Source organism: Solanum lycopersicum, chromosome 5 (genome assembly GCF_036512215.1).
Source record: "Solanum lycopersicum chromosome 5, SLM_r2.1".
NCBI lineage: Eukaryota > Viridiplantae > Streptophyta > Magnoliopsida > Solanales > Solanaceae > Solanum > Solanum lycopersicum.
In genome coordinates, this window is record NC_090804.1 from 2,955,604 (window position 1) to 2,976,435 (window position 20,832).

The 20,832-nt window shown below is 31.2% G+C and overlaps 4 protein-coding genes across 4 annotated transcripts; 1 reads left to right on the forward strand and 3 right to left on the reverse strand.

The window, feature by feature from the left end:
- Positions 1–719: 719 nt before the first annotated feature.
- On the reverse strand, positions 720–5,682 carry LOC101258749 (G-type lectin S-receptor-like serine/threonine-protein kinase At4g27290). The gene is made up of 7 exons (XM_004238808.5): positions 4,269–5,682; positions 3,310–3,429; positions 3,012–3,187; positions 2,092–2,302; positions 1,767–2,004; positions 1,487–1,637; positions 720–1,257 (listed from the first exon to the last, which is right to left on the reverse strand). Exons 1-7 carry the CDS (start codon positions 5,599–5,601, stop codon positions 931–933), a joined length of 2,556 nt encoding a protein of 851 aa, XP_004238856.2. The 5' UTR covers positions 5,602–5,682; the 3' UTR covers positions 720–930.
- A 3,869-nt stretch (positions 5,683–9,551) lies between these two features.
- Positions 9,552–13,945, forward strand: LOC101264822 (putative fasciclin-like arabinogalactan protein 20). The gene has a single exon (XM_004239351.5). It carries the CDS (start codon positions 10,692–10,694, stop codon positions 11,760–11,762), a length of 1,071 nt encoding a protein of 356 aa, XP_004239399.1. The 5' UTR covers positions 9,552–10,691; the 3' UTR covers positions 11,763–13,945.
- Positions 12,099–14,189, reverse strand: LOC101259043 (pentatricopeptide repeat-containing protein At1g71060, mitochondrial). Its single transcript, XM_004238809.5, has one exon. The coding sequence runs from the start codon at positions 13,868–13,870 to the stop codon at positions 12,305–12,307; it is 1,566 nt and encodes a 521-aa protein (XP_004238857.1). The 5' UTR covers positions 13,871–14,189; the 3' UTR covers positions 12,099–12,304.
- Positions 14,190–14,540: 351 nt separating this feature from the next.
- On the reverse strand, positions 14,541–18,946 carry LOC101259334 (core-2/I-branching enzyme). The gene is made up of 4 exons (NM_001366477.1): positions 18,007–18,946; positions 15,786–15,861; positions 15,575–15,690; positions 14,541–15,474 (listed from the first exon to the last, which is right to left on the reverse strand). The coding sequence occupies exons 1-4, from the start codon at positions 18,506–18,508 to the stop codon at positions 14,960–14,962; spliced, it is 1,209 nt and encodes a 402-aa protein (NP_001353406.1). The 5' UTR covers positions 18,509–18,946; the 3' UTR covers positions 14,541–14,959.
- Between the last annotated feature and the right edge of the window lie 1,886 nt (positions 18,947–20,832).

The window sequence follows — 20,832 nt, forward strand, 5'->3', positions numbered from 1 at the left end:
TCTTTTTAAAAATTCAAGATTATAAACTTTAAAAATTTGTATTCGACGCTTCGAAATAATGATAATATATGATAGTAGGTCCTCTAGCTATTGATAGACAACTCAACTTTTTGTTTTTTTGCCTGAGTACTAAAGTACTCATGTATGGAGACTTAGAATATATACCCTACATACACAAAAGATACAGTTCTAGTTGTTACATAGTGTCCCTCTTATGGAGAGCAATGTTTTTTCTTTTGACATTCAATTGTCCTATTTTGCAATAGTAAATTATAATAGGTACAAAAAAATAGAGCAAAATGACTCCGATATAGATTGTGGTGCAGCGATGGAACTGCTTAATCCTTAATTAGATACTTTGGGTTCAAGTTGTGGGTATGGAAAGAATTCTGAAAGCGTCACCCCTGAATGGACATTGAAATACGCAATCATGATTTAGCCGGAGCTCAAATATGGGCTCTAGACACCGAATGAATAAACAAAAGTAAAATAGAACAGAGGAAATAACACCAATATAGATTGTGGTGCTGTGATGAAATCGCTTAACCCTTAATTAGAGATTTTAGGTTTGAGCTGTAGGAATGAAAAGAATTATGTTTGGAAGCGTCACCACTGAATAAACCTTGCAATTCGCAATCAAAATTTAATCGTAACTCCAATATGAGCTATGGAATACCGGATGAAAACCCAAAAATAAAATAGAATAGAGCAAATAGACATGTAAAAATACATAATTTAATTACAAAAGATGTTTCTAAAATACATACTTGAGTTGAATATATACATTGAATAAGTAAAGATAAAACTACAATATTGCTATGTCAAAATTTGATTGCACCTCACTCTTTGTCACTATCATAAATCAATCATTTTTCAACAGACGTTCTATCAGATTTCACGAAGAAAAATTGACTGATTTCTAGCAGTGCGTTATCGACCCATTTCGATGGTGACAGTAAGTTGATTATTAGAGACACCATCAGACTTAGCATTAGAAGAAGAAGTTGTGTTATTATTATTACCACATTTTCTTGTCATAAAAGCTGGTTGATTTGGTCTTGGAAGTGAAATAATATTGGAATTTTCACTACCAAGCATCATAATTATATTTGATGTATTGGGCCTATCTTTTGGATCTTCTTGTACACATAAAAGCCCAATATTTATCAATTTAATTGCTTCTTCTTTGTTGCATGATTCATGTAGTTTTTGATCTACTAAGTCCATTGACTTATCTTCTGTCCAAAGTCTCCATGCCTAAAACATAGTACACATATTTATTATTATGTTAACATAAAGTTTTGTAATAAATATCGCGGACTAGTCACTTTTCAATCCTGTAATTGAAAAATAGATGTCGCGGAGATCGATTCAGATTTCATAGGTGAAATTCAGTGACAATATAGTGAAGTTTAACCTATGAAGTTTGAAATTTTGTGACGATGTTGATAAAAGAAAGCAAGAATTTAAGTAGCGATTTACTCACAAGGCCTAAGAGATTCGACGCTTCTTCTTGATGAAAAAATCCAGTATTTCTTCTTCCACTTATGATCTCGAGTATAACTATTCCGAAACTAAATACATCTGATTTAATTGAGAATAGTCCGTCTATTGCATACTCCGGAGCCATATAACCACTGGATAAATAGTATAAAAAACATAAGAAAAATCAACACGATTGGCAATCTTTTTCAATAAATAAAAATAGTCTGATGCACAAAAACATTCTACGTCATATCAGAATAGGGAGTTATATGAGTACTTACTAGGTTCCAACCACTTTATTTGTATTTGCTTGTGTAATTTTCCCTTCAACAACTCTTGCTAATCCAAAATCTGATATTTTTGGATTCAATTCTTCATCTAATAATATGTTACTTGTTTTGAGATCTCTATGAATAATCCTTAATCTTGAATCATGGTGTAGATAAAGAAGTCCTTTAGCAATTCCCTCTATGATCTCAATTCTTTTTCTCCAATCCAATATCGCGCTTCGTTTTCGATCTTAGGAAAGAAAAATAATCGCATAAATTTAACTTATATACATCGACAGTATAAAGATATCAGTAAAAAAAAAAAAAAATTACTAACCAAATATGAAGGTGTCTAGACTTTTGTTAGCCATATACTCATAGAGTAAAATCTTTTCGCTTGATTGAATGCAATAGCCCAAAAGTCTCACAAGATTTCTATGTTGAAGCCTTGCAATCAACATTACTTCATTCTTGAATTCATTTATACCTTGTCCAGAATGGCTAGATAACCTTTTTAATGCAATTTCTCTTCCCCCCGAAAATATTCCCTACAAAAAATTTACAAACGTTTTATTATACGATGAGAGGGAGTTGCTCAGATGGTAAGCATCCCTCACTTTCAATTTAAAAGTTATGAGTTCGAATCACTAAGGTAGCAAAAGGTATAATAATAATAAAAAAGTTTTATTACATACAATCAAGAAATAAGAGGAGGAGTACTTGATAATTGTGTGACACAATTTTTTTTTAAAAAAATATCATGTTGATTAGGCGTAGGTCACAGTTCGGTCAGCATATAAAAATAATAACATATTCAATAGAATCTCATAAATACAGTTTAGAGATGGTAGATAGTTACGTCTACCTCTTGAAAATAGAGAGGTTGTTTCTGAACAGACAGACACTTGGCTCAAGAAAAACATTTCAAAGAAGTTTGAGAAAAGGAAAAATTATAATGAAGACATGACAACTACTAAAGAAAACAATAAGTGTGGCAAATAAATATCTAGCATTTAAACAGAAACGAAGCTAGAATTTTGAGTGTATAAATTTCAAATTCTCGAAAAGAGAGCTTATTTGGATTTGGATAGAATATGTATACTTAATAATGGGTTTTTTAAACATAGATATAAGGTCTGAACCAAAATTATTCGATTCTGTCAAACCAGTAATTAGTCTTATGCATCTACCCCTACACAATTCGAGTTTTGAATCGTGCGCAACTTATAAAAATAAATAAAAATATTGCATAAATACCTTGTAAACAGGACCAAATCCTCCTTGACCAAGCTTATTTTGTTCAGAGAAGTCATCTGTTGCTACTAATATACTTTCAAAACTGAAAAATGGAACCTCAATATCATCATCTTGAATATCTATCAATTCTAATCCTTCTCCTTCTGTATTCTGCCTATGAAATTTTGTACTACCCTCTATATTTAAAAATTAAAAAAAAAATGAATTAGTTTAGAGTCTTGATAATATTAAAATTTTGTATATATTTTTATATAATAAAAAGGAGAAAAATGTCATTAAAAAATTTATTTGTTGTTACCTTTGACTTTTGAGTTTCTTCTTTTTCTATAGTATATAAAAAAGCATGATAGAATGAGAAGTGCAGCAATTACACCTATAGGAATTGCAATTTTCAGCTTTGTTGAAGTTTGCTTTTGATCTGTAAATCAAGAGAACAAAGAACACATTTTTATTAATTAAAAATGAAAAGAGATATGACAGGATGGTTGAGATTCCTTTATCGTTAATTAGAAGTTTCGTGTTTAACTTACGAAAATAGACAACAAATTAATAAAAAGTGCTTTAATAACATAATTAGGCCGACCAAACATAGATTTAAATTTAATCAAGCCAATAAACTTCAGATAGCATGTGTTTTTGGTTTTCATTGTCTTGATAATAGAAAAAAAAAAGAGAAATTATAAATGCCCAAAAAAAACTATATAAATTAAGTCCACTCTACCTACAAAGTAACAAATTCAAGTATATCTATGCATCTGTGGTGGAGTGATAACCGGTGAGTACTCCCTATTTTTAATCAGATATCTCAGGTTCATACTCTTTGAATGAACTTTATCTTCATTAGAAAACACTTACTCCCGCCCCACCCTTAAAGTGGTGTGAATACTATCTTAGTATGATCTCAAAATAGATATCGAACACCGAACAAAAATCATAAGACAAAATAAACTATATCATGCATCTAAAATTCAAAAATTTAGGAGATATATGCATCATGAAAACTTGTGGTAGAGTGATAACTGGTAAGTACTCTCTATTCTTAACTAGATATTTCGGATTCAGGCTTTTATAATGTACTCTATCTTCAATAGAGAACACTTTACCCATCCTACACTACCCCTAAAAATGGTGTTGCATACACCTTAGTCAGATCCCAAAACAAATATCAGACACCGAATAAAAACCAAAAATACAAAATAAGCTACATCATGCATCTAAAATTCAAAAAATTAGGAGAAGTTACAAGTCATTAATTACCTTGGTTACTTGAAAACTCAGAAGATGCAAGCCTAACATAAATGGTGCTTCCATTAACATTATCTTGAGCAAGTTGTTGCAAATTCAACATCTCCCTTTTCCATATCAAACACCCAATATTTCCATTACCATAAGCATAACCAACACAATCACAATCCTCCAAACAACCATTTTCACACTCTACTTCATTTCCAACTCTCAAACTCTCATTATTTGTAGGTAATCTCATATTCTTATACCTCCAAAACCTATCCTTTTCACCAAAATCACCACAATTCAAACTTGTTTTCCTCATACATCCACTTGAAAAGCTACTCAATTTCCAATCTTTTTCAAACTTAGGCTTAAAACCACTCAAACAATCACATGTTGAAGTAGAGTTTACCTCATTACAAATACCAAAACTTCCACAATAGGAATAAACATCACAAACTTGTTTTGGATCAGTGTAAAACACATTCCAATCATTAGTACTATCCATCCATAATAATTGTTTTGTTTGTCCATTAACATCCATGATAAAATTTGAAATTAATGAAGGGTTAAAGAAATTATACATATAATAAACCTCATCCTCATTATTAACATATGTATAATTAAACATAGGATTTGGTTGATATGGTACCCCAGTAAAATTGTTACCTGTCCAAGGTCCGCTATTCCAATAAACAACACTATGGTTCCACATATTAACACCTTGTCCAATATACTTATTTTCCATGTCAACTTCATGTGTAAAGGGTCCCGGTGAGGGATCGTTCGCGTTTTTCCATGAAGTAAGGACCTGCTTCAGTCTTGTACGTTTATCGTACCCAAATTTTGAACCAGGCATGAACGTATGAGACGGATGATCAAAACTAGTCCATAGATGGTTCGTCGAATTATTACTTAATATCAAATTACCATCATCATAAAGTGTTGCTACAACTTGTGAATTGTTGAAATTTGTTGTGTAATTGATATTTGTGGACCAAATTATGTGTCTAGTACCATTTGTGAGTACTAAGTTACCATTATCAACCTTGAATTGTGCAAAATCCATTTCATATATTGAAATTGGTGTCTCTCTATTTGCAACCCAAATTATTGTTTGTTTGCTTATCTTTTTGTACCATATACCTATGTAATAATTGGAATTGTTACCTGGTGTGAAGAATCCCATTTCAAAATTACCACTTGAAGAAACTATTGTTGATGCAATTGAAATCCATTTGTTTCCACCAATTGTGTTACCAATTATTGAACTATTTTGGCTTGTGAAATTGTTAGATTTTGATAAATTTATTAGAGAGGAAAAAGAGAGTACAAAGAGAAAAACAAAGAGAGGAGACATTTCTTTTCTTTTTTTTTGTAATTTTGAGTTTTTGTGTATTAGAAATTATATTTATGAAGGGATGTGATAGACAAAGAATGTTGACTAAATATCTACCTGCTCTGGAGTTGTTCATTAATGGTTACTCCCTTCGTCCTATTTTATCTGACTTAATTTAAAATTGATAAAAAAATTTAAAAAAATTATTATCCGAAATAAATTTTCGTATATTTGTGTGACTATAGATTATTTGATTAAGAGGAAAATAGATATGGTAAAATAAAATTATTACTAAATATATAAAATTTTGTCAATATTTAGATCGTATTTAAAAAAAAGTAAATGATATAAAGTGAAATAGAGAAGTAATATATATTTCTTTCTGTTCGATTTTAGCTTTCGCTTTAGTTATTTTCGCATTCATTAAAATAAAGGTATAAGGTGTAATTTATTAAATTATTCTTGTTTATAAGAATTTTTTTTTACAATTGTCAACTTTAGCTTTAAATTTCAAAAGTGACAACTTTAGCTCTTTTCACATCTATTAGAAATAAATAATAAACATAAGGTATATTTTCTTAAATCGTTTATATTTATTAGATATTTTTTTAGAATTATCTCTGTGTTATTTGGGGTAGTTAAAACAATTATAAACTTTAATTTTTGAAATTTTTTTTAAAAACTTTTTAAAGCTAAAAGGACCGTTAAAACAAATAAAACCTCCATTTTCAAATTATTTTATTGTGTTTTTCTTTTTTATAAAAAATTAATTAGAAGGTGTTTTATTTTATTCTTATTTATATTTTTAATATATATATAAACTCTTTTCGTTGAGTATTGACCCTATTAAGGTGTTTATAGGCTTAAAAAAAACTTACCTCTAGAAGCAAAATTAAAAAAAATACTAATTAATCAATTTAATCTTTTAACTTCTAAAACGATGTATTAGAAGTATTCAAAGAACAAATTAAAATTGCCAACCTAATAAATTCTGACTAAAATTAAATGATAGTCAAAGTCAAGTCTATATGTTATTATTATTTTCTATCGAAGGTTCCTTCGAGTCAAAAATTGGACGCTATGTTTACCTTATTGGACCAAAATTTATTTTTTCATCGTAATACGTAACTTAATAATTTTTCGATGAATTTTCTATCAAAAGTTTCATATTTTCGATATGATATTTATAGACTTCTTTAATAGTAACTTTCATTCTCAGAATTTGTGTAAGAATAATTTTCTTTTTATCGTCTGTGGAACAAAGAAATAATACTAAATAAATTAAAATTGATCGTATAATCTTGAGATATTATATTTAAATTCATCTCAAAGTCAATATTAATAAAATAATAAATAAAATTATTATAAGTTTACTTGGAAATGAAATGAATAAAGGAATAAATAAATAAATATATTCCATTTTGTTTGATTTTCTAACTCATGTCATTTTCACTTGGAAATAATTGATATCTACTGATTAGTTTATTTATGATTAATTAATCTACTGATTAGCTTAATTATCAGGCCATTAAAAACAAGAGGTTTCTTAGAAAATACTTCATTTTTTTCTTTTTTTTTTATGTTAAAAGATTTTTATAAAACTATGAAAGGGAAAGGCATTATTTTACTTTTACAAAAAAGATGTTTTTTTTAAGAGTCAAATGACTATAGTATTTTTTTATTTTATTATCTTTTTAACATTTAAAATTGTATATATAATATACTAAAATGTTTAAATCTTTTATAAAATCTCCATTTCACATAGAAAAAAATAGTGCAGCCTTAAATAATATAAATTTTAATTTATCGGACTCTAATACAGATAGTAAATAATTAGAAAATCAAAAATATTTTGTGAAAGTTATGAGTTCAACTTTTTTTTTTCTCATTTGTTACTTCAGAGGTCAATTTAGAGACACTAAAATCGATGCAAATTACTTGTGTTTTCAAACGGCGTATTCAACCCGTGGTTGAAAATTCCAAATGAATATAATTGTTTATATTATTGAAAATATTTTTAAATTTGATAGGTACAAAATTAATTTCATTTTTAAATTATTGATCGACTTAAAAACACCTTTTTATGTAATTAATTAAATTTAAATTATAAATATAGTCTCAATCTGTAACATGCCATAGCAAGTTAACTCAAACTCTCGTAGAAATATGATATTCTTAATAAAAAGTCGAGTAAATGTCGAAAAAAAACATAAACTTGACAAGAATGTACGAGTGTATTTCATTAATATGACAAGATTAGAGTTGTAATTAAGTTCAGTTAATCAAGTGGAGAGATACTTTTAAAGTTGTTAATAGCTTAAGGACGAAACAAATAATTTAGGTTAAATTTAAATTTTTTTTAATATTAATCTCCTCTACTTAAATTAAAAAGGCAAAATCTTCTATTTTTAACAAAGCATTATGTAATATAAATTTAAATTAACTAATTTCAGAATAAGTACCGAATATCGAACAAAATCAAAAAAGTTTTGAACCACAAAATGATCCAACCATTTACGTAAGAAACCACTAATTTGACTACCACAATATCATATTATAACTTTCACCAAAAACATTATATACAAATGTATCAAGACAATGAGGGCCTTTATCTAATTTATCTTTCTTGACCCTATGATAAGGTAAAGAAAATTTCTTCTATATAGAAAATAAAAAATATAATAGTTATTATTTCTAGAAACATTGAATAATGCTTATTAATTATCTACTACTATATAGTTTTATATTAACACGAAAATATTTGTTTTCCCCTTTGTGTCGTATGACGTGATCTAACTCTAAAGAAATGTCATATTCGATTAGTTAAAATTTTTAAAAATATATTATTTTTAGTGAAATCAGAGAACACAAGTACTACAAATGATATTCGTACATTAATCATATCATCAGCATCCCTAACACATCTTATATCTAATCAACCCCCTTAGTATTAATGTAGATTATATAAAAATATTTTTATAATAATTTTCTTTTATCTACGTACCAGACTCATCGAATAATTATTTTCTTCCCTACCAAACACACCCTTAATGTCAAATATTTGTTTTCAAAAACCAAAACATGCCCCCATATCAAGAAAATTGAGAAACCCACCGTTAAAATAATGCATGCCTCCAAAATAGACATGTCACAATTTGGTTATTAGTTGTAGCTACTTTCTAGTAGAATCAAATAAACACTTATCTTTTTAATATTAAAAAATATTATACTTTCGATATATGTCTAGAAAGTTATTTATGAAATTTCAAGGTGTTTCAAATATAAAGAAAGATTGAATTTATGATTGTCGAATTTAAACTGTTAGCATATGCATAATGGCGGAGAGATGATGATTGCGCATGAATAATAATAATAATATATTAAATGTAATTTCATCGCTGAAATTTAATTTTCGATGGTATAAACTGTTAATCATGATTTTAATTATTTTTGTTTTTAAAAATAATTTGAAGGTGTATAAACGAGGCCTAGCACTATTTTGGGGCAATTTTTAGTGTTTAAGGTGCATTTTAAAGGCCCAATTACTTGTATGTGTCTCTAGTGGGCCTAGAACATTAGTAATGTTAGCACTTTTTGATTGACAAAATCTATAAATAAAAGGGAAAATGGCGTAAAATAACAAATTATTTAAGTAAAATTAAATGTTATAATTATAGTTTTATATAATTTTAATTCGTAGCAAACATTTTGTCATTTACTTCTCTCCCCTGATTTCTCGCTCGCCACTCTCATGATCTCGCTCGCTACTCTCTATTACCTCTCTCACTTTATACAAATACAAATGTATAAAATATATTTGTATTTGTATAAAGCGAGAGAAAATTTTATATATATATATATATATATATATATATATATCTTTTCGTTCGTCTCTCTCCCCATATATCTCGTTCACCATTCTCTTCTTCTCGCCTCTATCACTTTCTACAAACACAAATAAATATTTTTGTATTTGTATAAAGTGAGAGAAAATTATAATATATATATATATATATATCTTTTCGTTCGCCTCTCTCCTCATATATCTCGCTCTCCATTCTCTCTCTCGTTCTCTCTCACTTTATACAAACACAAATGTATAAATTGTGTTAGTGTTTGTATACAGCGAGAGAAAATTGTATATACAAATACTTATTTTTCGTCGTATACACTTATAATTATACAATATAAATCTTTTCCTGCCCAGTATTCTTTTGCCTTTCTCTCTTCCTCACTTTATACAAACACAAATTACACAAAAAAAAAAATACTTTCTTAGTTGTATACAGATTTCAAATATATACTTATACATTGATTCTTTTGTATAAGTATACCGAAATATATATATTAATAGACATATCAAACATAAAGTTTGTTATGGAGCGCAAACTATTGTTATATCATACAAATATGATTTTCATATTAGCTAAATCTAAAATTTACTCTAAATAAAATAGGATAAATCTTAGAAATCACTATGAAATTACAATTTATTCCTCTTTAGATTGTAATTACATCAATCCCTTAAAAATTAACACAAATTCGATACACTAATATGCAACTCGAATACATTAAAGAGTATCTCTGATACATTGTAGCATAAACCCGATACATTGTTTTGTTCATACTTATTTTTCTTCACTTTCATTATTTTGTTCATACTTATTTTTGATTTGTTATAGTTGAGCTCAGAATCTTTCAGAAACAACATTTTTTTACTTCGATACAGTAGTGGTAAGGTCTGCATAAACTCTACTCTCCCCGAATTACACTTGTGGGATTTCTCTATGTATATTGTTGTTATGAAACTTTTCGACATAATTGAATTTCTCAGACTAAAATATCAATTTCGAACACTAGAAGGAAAATCAAAGTAATTTCTTCGATAAATCTGAATTTTCCTTCATTGAATTTTCATTTTGTATCGTCTACCAATAGAATTTCAATGTAATTTTACAAAAGTGGAATACGAGGGAAGTAGAGTTTTAGTAATTCTCAAAACTAAAGGGTAAAACTTGTACAATTCTACAAACTTATAACTAATTTTGATTCCATAAAATAACCGCCAATAGCTAAAACCCCTTACATAAAACCTCACAAGCTCAACAACAATGGCGAAAAGCTCAATAACAATGGCGTTTTACAAACCATTCTTATTCTTCTTCAGTTCTCTTCTCTATTTTTCTACTGCTCAATCTCCGCCTCCACCACCACCTCCACAATCGCTAATTAACGCCGCGGAGACTCTGTCGAACTCCGGCTATATTTCAATGTCACTCACACTTGAGCTCATTGCTGATACTGTTATCTCACGGGCTACTAAAAATTCACTTACTGGTTCTGCTCTCACCATTTTCTCACCACCCGATTCATCTTTCTCCGATTTTGGTCAGCCTTCACTTTCTCATATCCTTCTCCATTTCTCCCCTGTTTCGATTTCACTCTCTTCACTTCAATCCCTTCCGTTTTCTTCAAAAATACCTTCGTTATCACCTTCCAGTTCACTTTATGTTACGAGTGTTGGTTCTGATTCGCGTGTTTCTATCAACAATGTTGAAATCGTTGGTTCACCGATTTATGATGATGGGTATGTAATCGTTTTCGGAATTGAAGATTTCTTCACCCAGAATTTCACTCAGCCGGAAACTAATCGGAACCCGAATTTCAAATCGAGTCCTCAATGTATCAGGTTGGATCCATTTTCTCGGTTTTACGAGGTGTCGTTGATGTTGAAATCGAAGGGGTATTTGATTATGGCTTCGTTTTTAGAGTTACAACTGATTGGGTTTTTGAAGAATACGGAGCTGAAATTAACAGTGTTTGCTCCAATGGACGATGCAATTGTTGGATTTTCTGGGGATTTCCCTGTGTATCAGCAGCTGTTTTTGAGGCATTTGGTTCCCTGTGTACTGTACTGGACTGATTTGAATGAAATGGTAAATGGAACTGAGTTTAAGAACTATGTTAATGGGTTGAGTTTGACGATAACAAAAGTGAATGATGTGAGCTTTGTTAATGGAGTCGAAATCACTTACCCTGATTTGTATTACAATGATTGGGTTGTTGTTCATGGATTACAGAGCTTGATTCCATTACCTGATGAAATCGATGGTGAAATCCATGAAGATCCCGTTAAACCCGAGGTTGATGTCTCCATCGCCCCTGATCGCAGTGAATTCTAAGGTATCTTTAAGTTCATTTCGAGCATCGTGTTTGAATGATTGTATCTCTCTCTGTGTGTGTGATCATGGAAATTGCTGTTTCTGGGAAAAGTTTATTACACTTCTGTATATTTTCGTGTTTTTGAATACGATGAAATTGCTCGAATAGAATCCAATATAACTCCTGTTTGATCTTGATAACGTTCAGTTTCTGCAATGTAACCATGTTGATCCTTGATCATGCTCGAGTTTTAGTTTTCGAGGATCAAGAACTTGCTTGGTATGAGGTTTGGACCAGCTAGAGACGATGTAAACGTGCTTAGGGAAGTGTAAAATAACAATATGAACGAAGAAACATGAAAAAAAGAAGAACTACGTCTCAGTATCAAACAAGTTAGGATCGACTATATGAATCCTGTAAGCTTATAGAAAGGGGGACAAAGAAAGAAAATGGACATAGTAAAGCATGCTAACAATATTGAAAACAAAAGCTACGTCTCAGTATCAAACAAGTTTAGATCGACTATATGAGTCTCTAACATCCATGTTTTTGAAGCTCGTCTTCATCCAACTAAAGGACTTTTCCTTAGTTTCTCAAGTTTTCGCCATAAAGCTTTAACAATATCCTCTTTACCCTCGTCAAGAAGTGCACGTTTTAGGTTATCGAACAATGGAATTGGAGGTCTCATGCCCATATCAAGCATTTCTTGAAAGTATCTACAGGCATCATCTAGTTTACTTTCACGACAAAAGCTGTTAATCAACGTGGAGAACGAATGCATTCCAGGAAGAACACCGTTAGCTTTCATCTTATCCCAGACCTTTAGAGCCATATCTGTCCGTTCCTCGTTGCAGAACATCCTTACCATTATCTCGTATGTGCTCACAGTCGGTTCACAGCCAGGATCATTGCTCATTTTCTGAAAAACCGTATAAGCTTCACTCATTCTTCTGGCTTTTATAAGATGGTGAAGAATGATATCATAAGTTCGTGTATTTGGACCAATCTTACATCTCCTCATCTCATCAACTAGCCTATACGCATCGTCCATACACAAAGACCAGCAATAAGCTCCCACCATCGCGTTATAAGTGAACACCTCAAGATCAAAGCCACTACCCTTATACAACTTGAAATACTTAAGAGCTAGAACCAACCTTTTCTCCGACCCCAAACCATTTATCAACGTGCAATAAACATGAGGCGTCACCTTAATCTTCTTCCTTTCCATTTCGTGTAACAACTCAATCGCCTCATCATACTTCTTAACCTTGCAATGAGCATGAATCATGATCCCGTAGCTAACAACATCAGGCTCAATACCATCAGCCATCATCTCGCGATAAACTTCATTCAACCTCAACAAGTTCTTTTCTTGACCCCATCCTTCTAACAGTATCGTATACGACTTAATATTAGGCTTAAATTTCCTATTCTTCCATTTATCAAACACCTCTTGTGCATTCCCAACATGCCTAGACTTGCTCAATGTATCCAGCAATCTATTGAAATCTTGCAATTCATGTATCAATCCATACTTCTCCATCCTCTCAAACGCCTCGATAGCTTCTTTAACCTTCCTAGCACGAGCAAATCTCCGCGAAACGAGTGCAAACGCTTCTCTACACAATAACCCTTTGGTTTTCAATTCATTAACCAAAATCCAAACCATCTTAAATTGCTTAATCTTTCCTAAAGCTTCAATCAAACCATGATAACTCTCTGCAGTATGAACAAACCCGTTCTGCTTCTCAGCCCAACGGAAGAAAGATAGAGCTAAAATCCCAGAATTGCTGAGCTTCTTTATAACTTCGTTAACTAATAAAGGACTCACATTGACTGAAGTAGAACTCAAAGCATCAGCAACATTGGTGTTTTTCAGTAAGATTTTGCAGATTCTTTCAGCTTCCTGGATAATTTCTGGGTTCTGGGGATTGGAATTGAGATGGGTATTCTTCACTGAATCGTGATGAATTGATCTGTTTAAGAGTAAAGAAGTAGTAGTACTGGTATTACCAGCAGACATTCGAAAAAAGGAGATTAATTTATGGATTTGGGGTCCATTTTTTATGGTTTTTTTGGAGATTAGGGTTTTAGGGATGTAGCTGAGAAATCGATGGGAACCCATTTCTCTAAATTTACTGTTTGGGTTTTGAAAACTGAGAAAATGGCGGACGGAGTGGAGAATTAGGGAAGATGAAGCAAATGAGAAGAAAAAAATTGTTTCCTTTTATTATTTTAAGGAAAAAAATGATTTTTCATATACTATGAATTATAAGATTACGAGTTCAAGCAATAAAAACAATTATTAACGTTTTATTGTATGGGCTTTCCTTTGGATTATGCTAACACAAAATACTTTGTATACTGAATTATCGCAAATATTGTGTGTCAATAAGTTTTTTTGCCCTCTCTAAATAGTTGTTTTGATGAAAAATAATAAGAAACAATTTGAGCTCGCTTTTACCCTTCTACACTAAATTATCTTCTTTTTCTTTTTTTTGCAAAATTACTCAATTCAATTCGAACTGAAAATCATAGTGTCTGAACCGACTTCCATATACCTCGACTATGTTCACAACTCACGAGATACCTGCCTTCGAGAGGCAGGCAGAGTATCAACTGGTAGTTCAATCTACCGTTTGTTGATACTGTTGTTACAGATATGTCTAGTCAACTATTAAAACGCGTATAAAAGGAGATACAACAATAGTAGCTACATTTACAACCAACATATAGTGTAACTTGGATAGCATTTGTACCTGACTTCTGAAGTATAGCAAAGCTGAAAAACAAAGTTCACAGAGAACTCAATAATCGATCTATTTAAACTGTGTGTAACACAGTGTCCAGTGACGATAAAACTTAAGAAGGCATACATATACGAGATGTGAAAACTCATTAATAACTTACAATAAGAAAAATATAGACGGGGGTACAGTGGAGAGATTACTCTTATTGTTGGGAGACAGTATATATCGTGGCTCTACGATTATGTTGTACAAAGGCCACAGCTCAATCGAAAACTTGGAAAGAGCCTGTCGATGCTTCTTCCAACTTGCAATCTCAAAATGAACACTGGCGAAGCGGATAACGAAGAACATATCTCCCAATAAAGAATTGTAGACCAAAAATGCATCTAAGCTGAAAGTACACAAACCTGGGCGTAAACTCAGGGCTAGTAGAAATACCAGACATTCAAATCATACTTTGCTCGTCATCTGCATTGATTTGATTCTGAACTCAAATCTTGAAGCAGTCTTTGTACAGAATCCCCTAAATATTTTACTTGGGGTCCAGGTTTCAACACGTTGACATCACCCCATCGGGAACAAGGATCCATCCACCAATTCTTGCGACCGATGCACCATGCACCAGGTGTCACTCTGTTAGGGCTGCGCTTAAGGATATTCTGATCAATCATGTCAAGTACTGCCTCATCTCTATTAAACTGTCTAGCAAAAGCAGCTCCACTTTGCGCCATCAGATCGTAATCAGAAGTGTTAAGGAAGAGAGGCTCCATCTTAGGGGGGTTATCCCAAACCATATATCTCATGTCACTATTAACTGTCGTATTCTTAAAACCCGGTGAATTGCAAACAACAGAATGGAAATAGACTTCTTGTGACAAAACTGAATTAGTAAAATACATTAAAAGCGTTCTAGGAAGGTTGTCCCATCCAAAAACACAGAACTCAAGAAATGGTCGGCTCAAGACAACCCAAGGAGAACCTGCATTTGAAATTTTACGTACCTCAGTCAGTCAGCAATATTTGAAAAAAATGTGTAATAGGTTGACTCAATCACAATGCAGTATGAAGAAGAACTCTACCAGTAAAAACTTTGAAAGCCTCAGGCATTGGCCGCTTTTCGGTGGCATAAAAAATTTGTGTCTTCCGTGCTAGGTATAGCCCTGGATCAACTACTATGGGTTTTACACGTTGACCCCTACAATTCCATTAGACAACAACTTTTCAAGATTTTGGACATACAAATGTATGTGTTAACAACAACGAAAAAATAGAAAACAAAATTTTGCCTACTCTTTCCATCCAAGGTCGCTTGTGTGGTCGATAAAATTTACATCTCTACTGACAGATGAAAGGACATGAGATAAGTCTGAAAGCAGAGTAAAAACCATGTCAGAGTCAGAAAAATGAGCAACAGACCACAGATACTATGTAGTAGTAGTTGTTATAAACGCAAGCAGGACCTAGAATCAACATAACAAGGCAAATCTCCGAGTAAATATGCAACTGGATGTCTCATGCACGATGGTTCAATATTCATCAAGGAAATTCCTGGATGATTCAATATGCAAGGCCTATCCTTATCATTTGGCATATCAGCAGACTGTAATGGTGATATAAATTTAGAGAAGTCGCCTGTCCATTCTTCAAAAAGAACCCTGTCCTAAAACCCGTTTTAACAGATGATTTCTAACTTATCATACACCCTATTGTTTCAGGCACTTGGATTATTGTATTATTTTTGTGGGAGTGACTATTCGTTTTTAGTATGATTTGTTAGTCATTTTGTCTTGGCTTCTTCACTCCCGTTGTTTCTTTTTCCGAACTTCTTTGTAATGCTTTTACTTGAGCAGAGAAACTATCGAAAACAATCTCTACCTTGTTGGGGTAAGGCTTGTCTACACACTACCCTCCCCAGACCTCACTAATGGGATTATATTGGGTATGTTATGTTTATTATCATAGACCCTATTATCCTCCGCACCCTTCCCCTCCCATCAATTGAGGAGAAACTATCGTTTTACCCCCTCTCATCTAAATTGTTTAGGAAAATAGAGGAATACTCATTTGCTTCCCAGCTCTTCTAACCAATTCGTCAATCAACTAAAACAAAATCCTGAACATAGTTAGTGCTTTTCATCTTATTGTTTAGAATAACTCCACCAAAATGTAGACAGAAGTTATTCTACATCTCTTACTCCGGTCGCTATTGGCAAGACAATATGTCTAAACAAATATCAAGCATTCAATAGACTTCCACTACATGACTCGGACTCGAACAATACATTCATCACGATGTTAATTGCAAGCGAACGTTCCTCTCTTGCTTCTACAGTTCATTAAGCAATTACTGATAAAGCTAAAGTTATATTTCTTCGAGAAAAAGTTGTTGGGATCATTTCATGGTTATAGACGTAATGATTTTTTTCAAATCTGTAAAGAACAATAGCCTGAACCCACCCAACTAGTCGTATGTACTTGGAAGGCCTTTTGACCAAGAATTATGATAATAAAACTAAAGCTACTTCAAGAACATATCTAATAATTACTTGGAAAATTCCTTTTCTGCACATGGCTTCTGTAATTGAGTGCATTCAATATATTTAAATTGATACAACTAAAAAAAAAAAACTCCATCACATGGAATAGATCTACCACCAAATATTAGCAAATAAACAGGACATGAAACTTTTACATCGCTCTAATATAAAGATACTAGTCGGGAAATTAGTTGGCCAGCCATCTACAGATAGGAAGGCTAGATGTAAGCATAGTTGGATCAAATGAACTCAAGCAGAATCACTGTCAAACGGTACATTAAACACTTGCCGCAAATGAACTGGTCTTCTGAAAAGTTATTCTAATTATAAGGTCACTCAACTAGAGTTTCATGTTATTTCGAGTGAACACAAAATGTCAATATTTCTTTAGAGGAGCAAAACTATAAGAAGATATATACCGACAAACAACACTAAACTATCACATATCATAAGAATGAGAACTTCCCCGTAATTACCCCGACAAGAAATAATAGTCATATCTTTCCAACTTCATTCACCAATCATATACCATAAAAACACAATGCTCCATGTAAAATGAGCTTGATCCAGAAGCACAAACCAAAAGCGACAAATTCCTAAACTGACACACTAATCCAGTTGGCAAGACAGTATTAGTCAATAGTACAATGACATGAGATCCAACAACAACATACCCAGTGTAATCCTACAAGTGGGATCCGGGGAAGGTCCCAGACCTTGTAGACAATGACATGAGATCCAAAAATCAAACTTTCGACTCACATACAGCTCATATCCAAAACTTAAAACTCATCCAGAGGACAAAAAATCGAAACTTTAAGCAAAACTAACTACCAAAATTCAAAACTCATGAATCTTTTTACCAATTCTAAGCTTACACCTTATCAAATAGTCAATCAGAAGCAATCTTATCCAAACAAATAAACTCAATTATGAACAAAACAATAACCAATTCAGCTAAAGCAAAAACTTACCATCTTGTGTAATTAAAGGATAATCAGAGGCACTTAGATTAACAAACCAATCCCATCCATCATCCACCTTCAACAAAATCGATACCGCCCTTAGCATTGCCGCTATATTAGTTGAACCCATATAAGTAACTGGATCAGGCTTTCCAACCACATCCACATTCCCAAAAGCCTGAATTACTGGAACAGATTTCACTAACATCCCAAGCTTCCATCTTTCTTCATCACTCCCATCAGTACCAATGTGCAACAAATACCTATTCCTAGGATGATACACAGCTAACAAAAGTCTAAAAATCCTATCACTATCTCCCCCTCCACCTGAAATGTAGTATGCAAATGCAGGTGGATGTCCACGCCCGTGATTCACGGGCGTGGCAAATCTTCTCTGTAATGAAAATGCATAGTATGATGAGCTAAAACCAGAAATGGAAGACAAAAATATCAAAAGTGATACAAAAGCTGCACAAAAAAGTGCATACAACCATTTCTTTTCAGCTCCCATCTTTAAACTACACTCAACATAGAAAAACAAATAAAAATTCAATCTTTATCAGAATTTTCCAAAATTCTGATCTGGGGTTATGAAAAAAATGATTTTGGCAACAATGGGTTTAAGAATCTTCAACTAAAAATAGGTTCTTTCAAGATCTTTCAATTCACTCAAACACAATTCTCATTAACTTCATCAAAATCAAGAACCTTTTTTTTTTCTCTTCTCAAAATTAGGATTTTTGAGATCTTCAAAACAGTGAAAAAAAACAAAATACCCTTCTCAACAAATACTAAATCAAGAAAACACCCTTTTCATAATAGTAAGTAATTAAACTTTCTGAAATTTTTATTTCTAATTATAACATAAAAATTGTGGAAATATGAATTTAGGGTTAGGGTTTGAAAGAGATGTGTGTATTAATAAGTTAAAATGAAGATGAAAATTTAAGCAAAGAAGATTTAGAAATGGAAGCAAAGTTTTTAATTTTTTTATTTTTTTTTAATGAAAAAATCACTATTTTTGATCTATTAGCTAAGCAAATAAATAAAAATAATAGTACTATTTGTAAAAGATATGTTTCTTGTATTACTCGCGGATAGAGAGCGTGGAAACACGATGAAGCTATTGACAAGAGATGTGTTTATTACGTGCTTATATTGAGAGTGGGATTGATAAATCACAGGTGAATTTACTCAAATCTACTTTTTGTTAAAATTTTGGGAGGTGGGAGAGCTAAAACTTAATTTTTTTTTTAATTTTGATGTTCGATATCTTTGAATTCGAGAGCTATGATTAAAGAAACTATCGATTTAAGAAATATATTTTTTCGTGGTACTCATATTTGATTAGATATTAAGTTTATAAAAAAATTAAACTTTTTTTTAAGATATATAATGTGAATATTTGTCCTCTAAGTTTCCTACCATAGAAAGAAATACTATTAGGAAAAATTCATAAATTCATCGTTAATTCTATTTAGCAATGAATTGTAAAAAGATATTTTTGCTACAATAATTTCGTGGAGAAGTTAATCATCAATTTCAACTTTTTTTTACTCAAATATAGTGATTCTTGTCTCCTCATTTAGTTTTATATGTCTTTTATTCATTCTTATTGAACAACGATGAAAAAGAATAAAACTAACTAAAAAGGACTCATATTGAACTTATGGATAATCAAGCTCACCTAGAGCGGGTGATTTTTACATCAAAACAGTGATATTCTATTGTTGAGTTGTATTTCTTATAGTGACATTCTATCGTTGAATTGCATCTCTTATGGTGACACTGATTATCGTTGAGATATATCTCTTCTTTTACTTATTAAAATATATAATTAACTAATGGCAAGTCAAATAATTTTAAAAAAGTAACTCACTGTTATTATTCTTAAATCCTTACGAAATTAACCTTCTTTTCTCGCTATTATAAATTATTAAATAATACCCTAAAGTTTGATTTCTTTGTAGGTTGCTCGCTTATATTAAAAATATGATTGATTATCACTCTCCAAAAAATTGAAAGTTTGTAACTGTAAATTTAAACATATCATATTATTTATATGACTAAGTTATTTAAAATTAAATTCTTTCAAATATAAAAATATATGTCATTTTTTAAATCCCCCACCCACCCCCTTTTCCCCACTTTTGGTGTATGCCAATTATCATTAAAAAGAGAATTATGAGAAATTTGAATTTTTTTATTTTTTATTTTTTTTGGAAAAAGAGTGATTAGATATCTTAACAATTTTAGAGAATAATGTATGTACCCTTTTGTTGAATGTTGTTTGCTTTAATTTTGTTTCATTCTCTTTGTTGCTACTTGTAAAATTCATTCAAAATTTTGCTAATTACAACATTTCTTTGAATTTATCTTAATCAACATAGTTTATGAGTTTAAATTTTTGATTATTTGCTTTGATGCTAAAGTTTTAACCTAAATGGAATCACCTAATGAACATGAATTATCTAAACTAATGTATATAATGTGCATGTGAGTATGCCAGTTGTTAAAATCATAAAAAAAAATACATCAACTTATTTTTATTTTTTATTTTAATTATATATTCTATCATTTAATATTTGATATAAATAGAGTTGAATTAAATTTAAATTTAGTATTATAAAACCTATTTTCGAATGCATCATACATATATTATATGCATATATAATTCTTTAATTTCTAAAGTAATTTTATATTAATATTCAAATTCGACACATCTAATATTTAAACTCGATAATTTTAATTAAGCAAAGCCTAACATGATTATAACTAATTAAATAATTAATCTTTCTTAGGTAACCACGTATCTAGTATTACCCCCACCCCAAC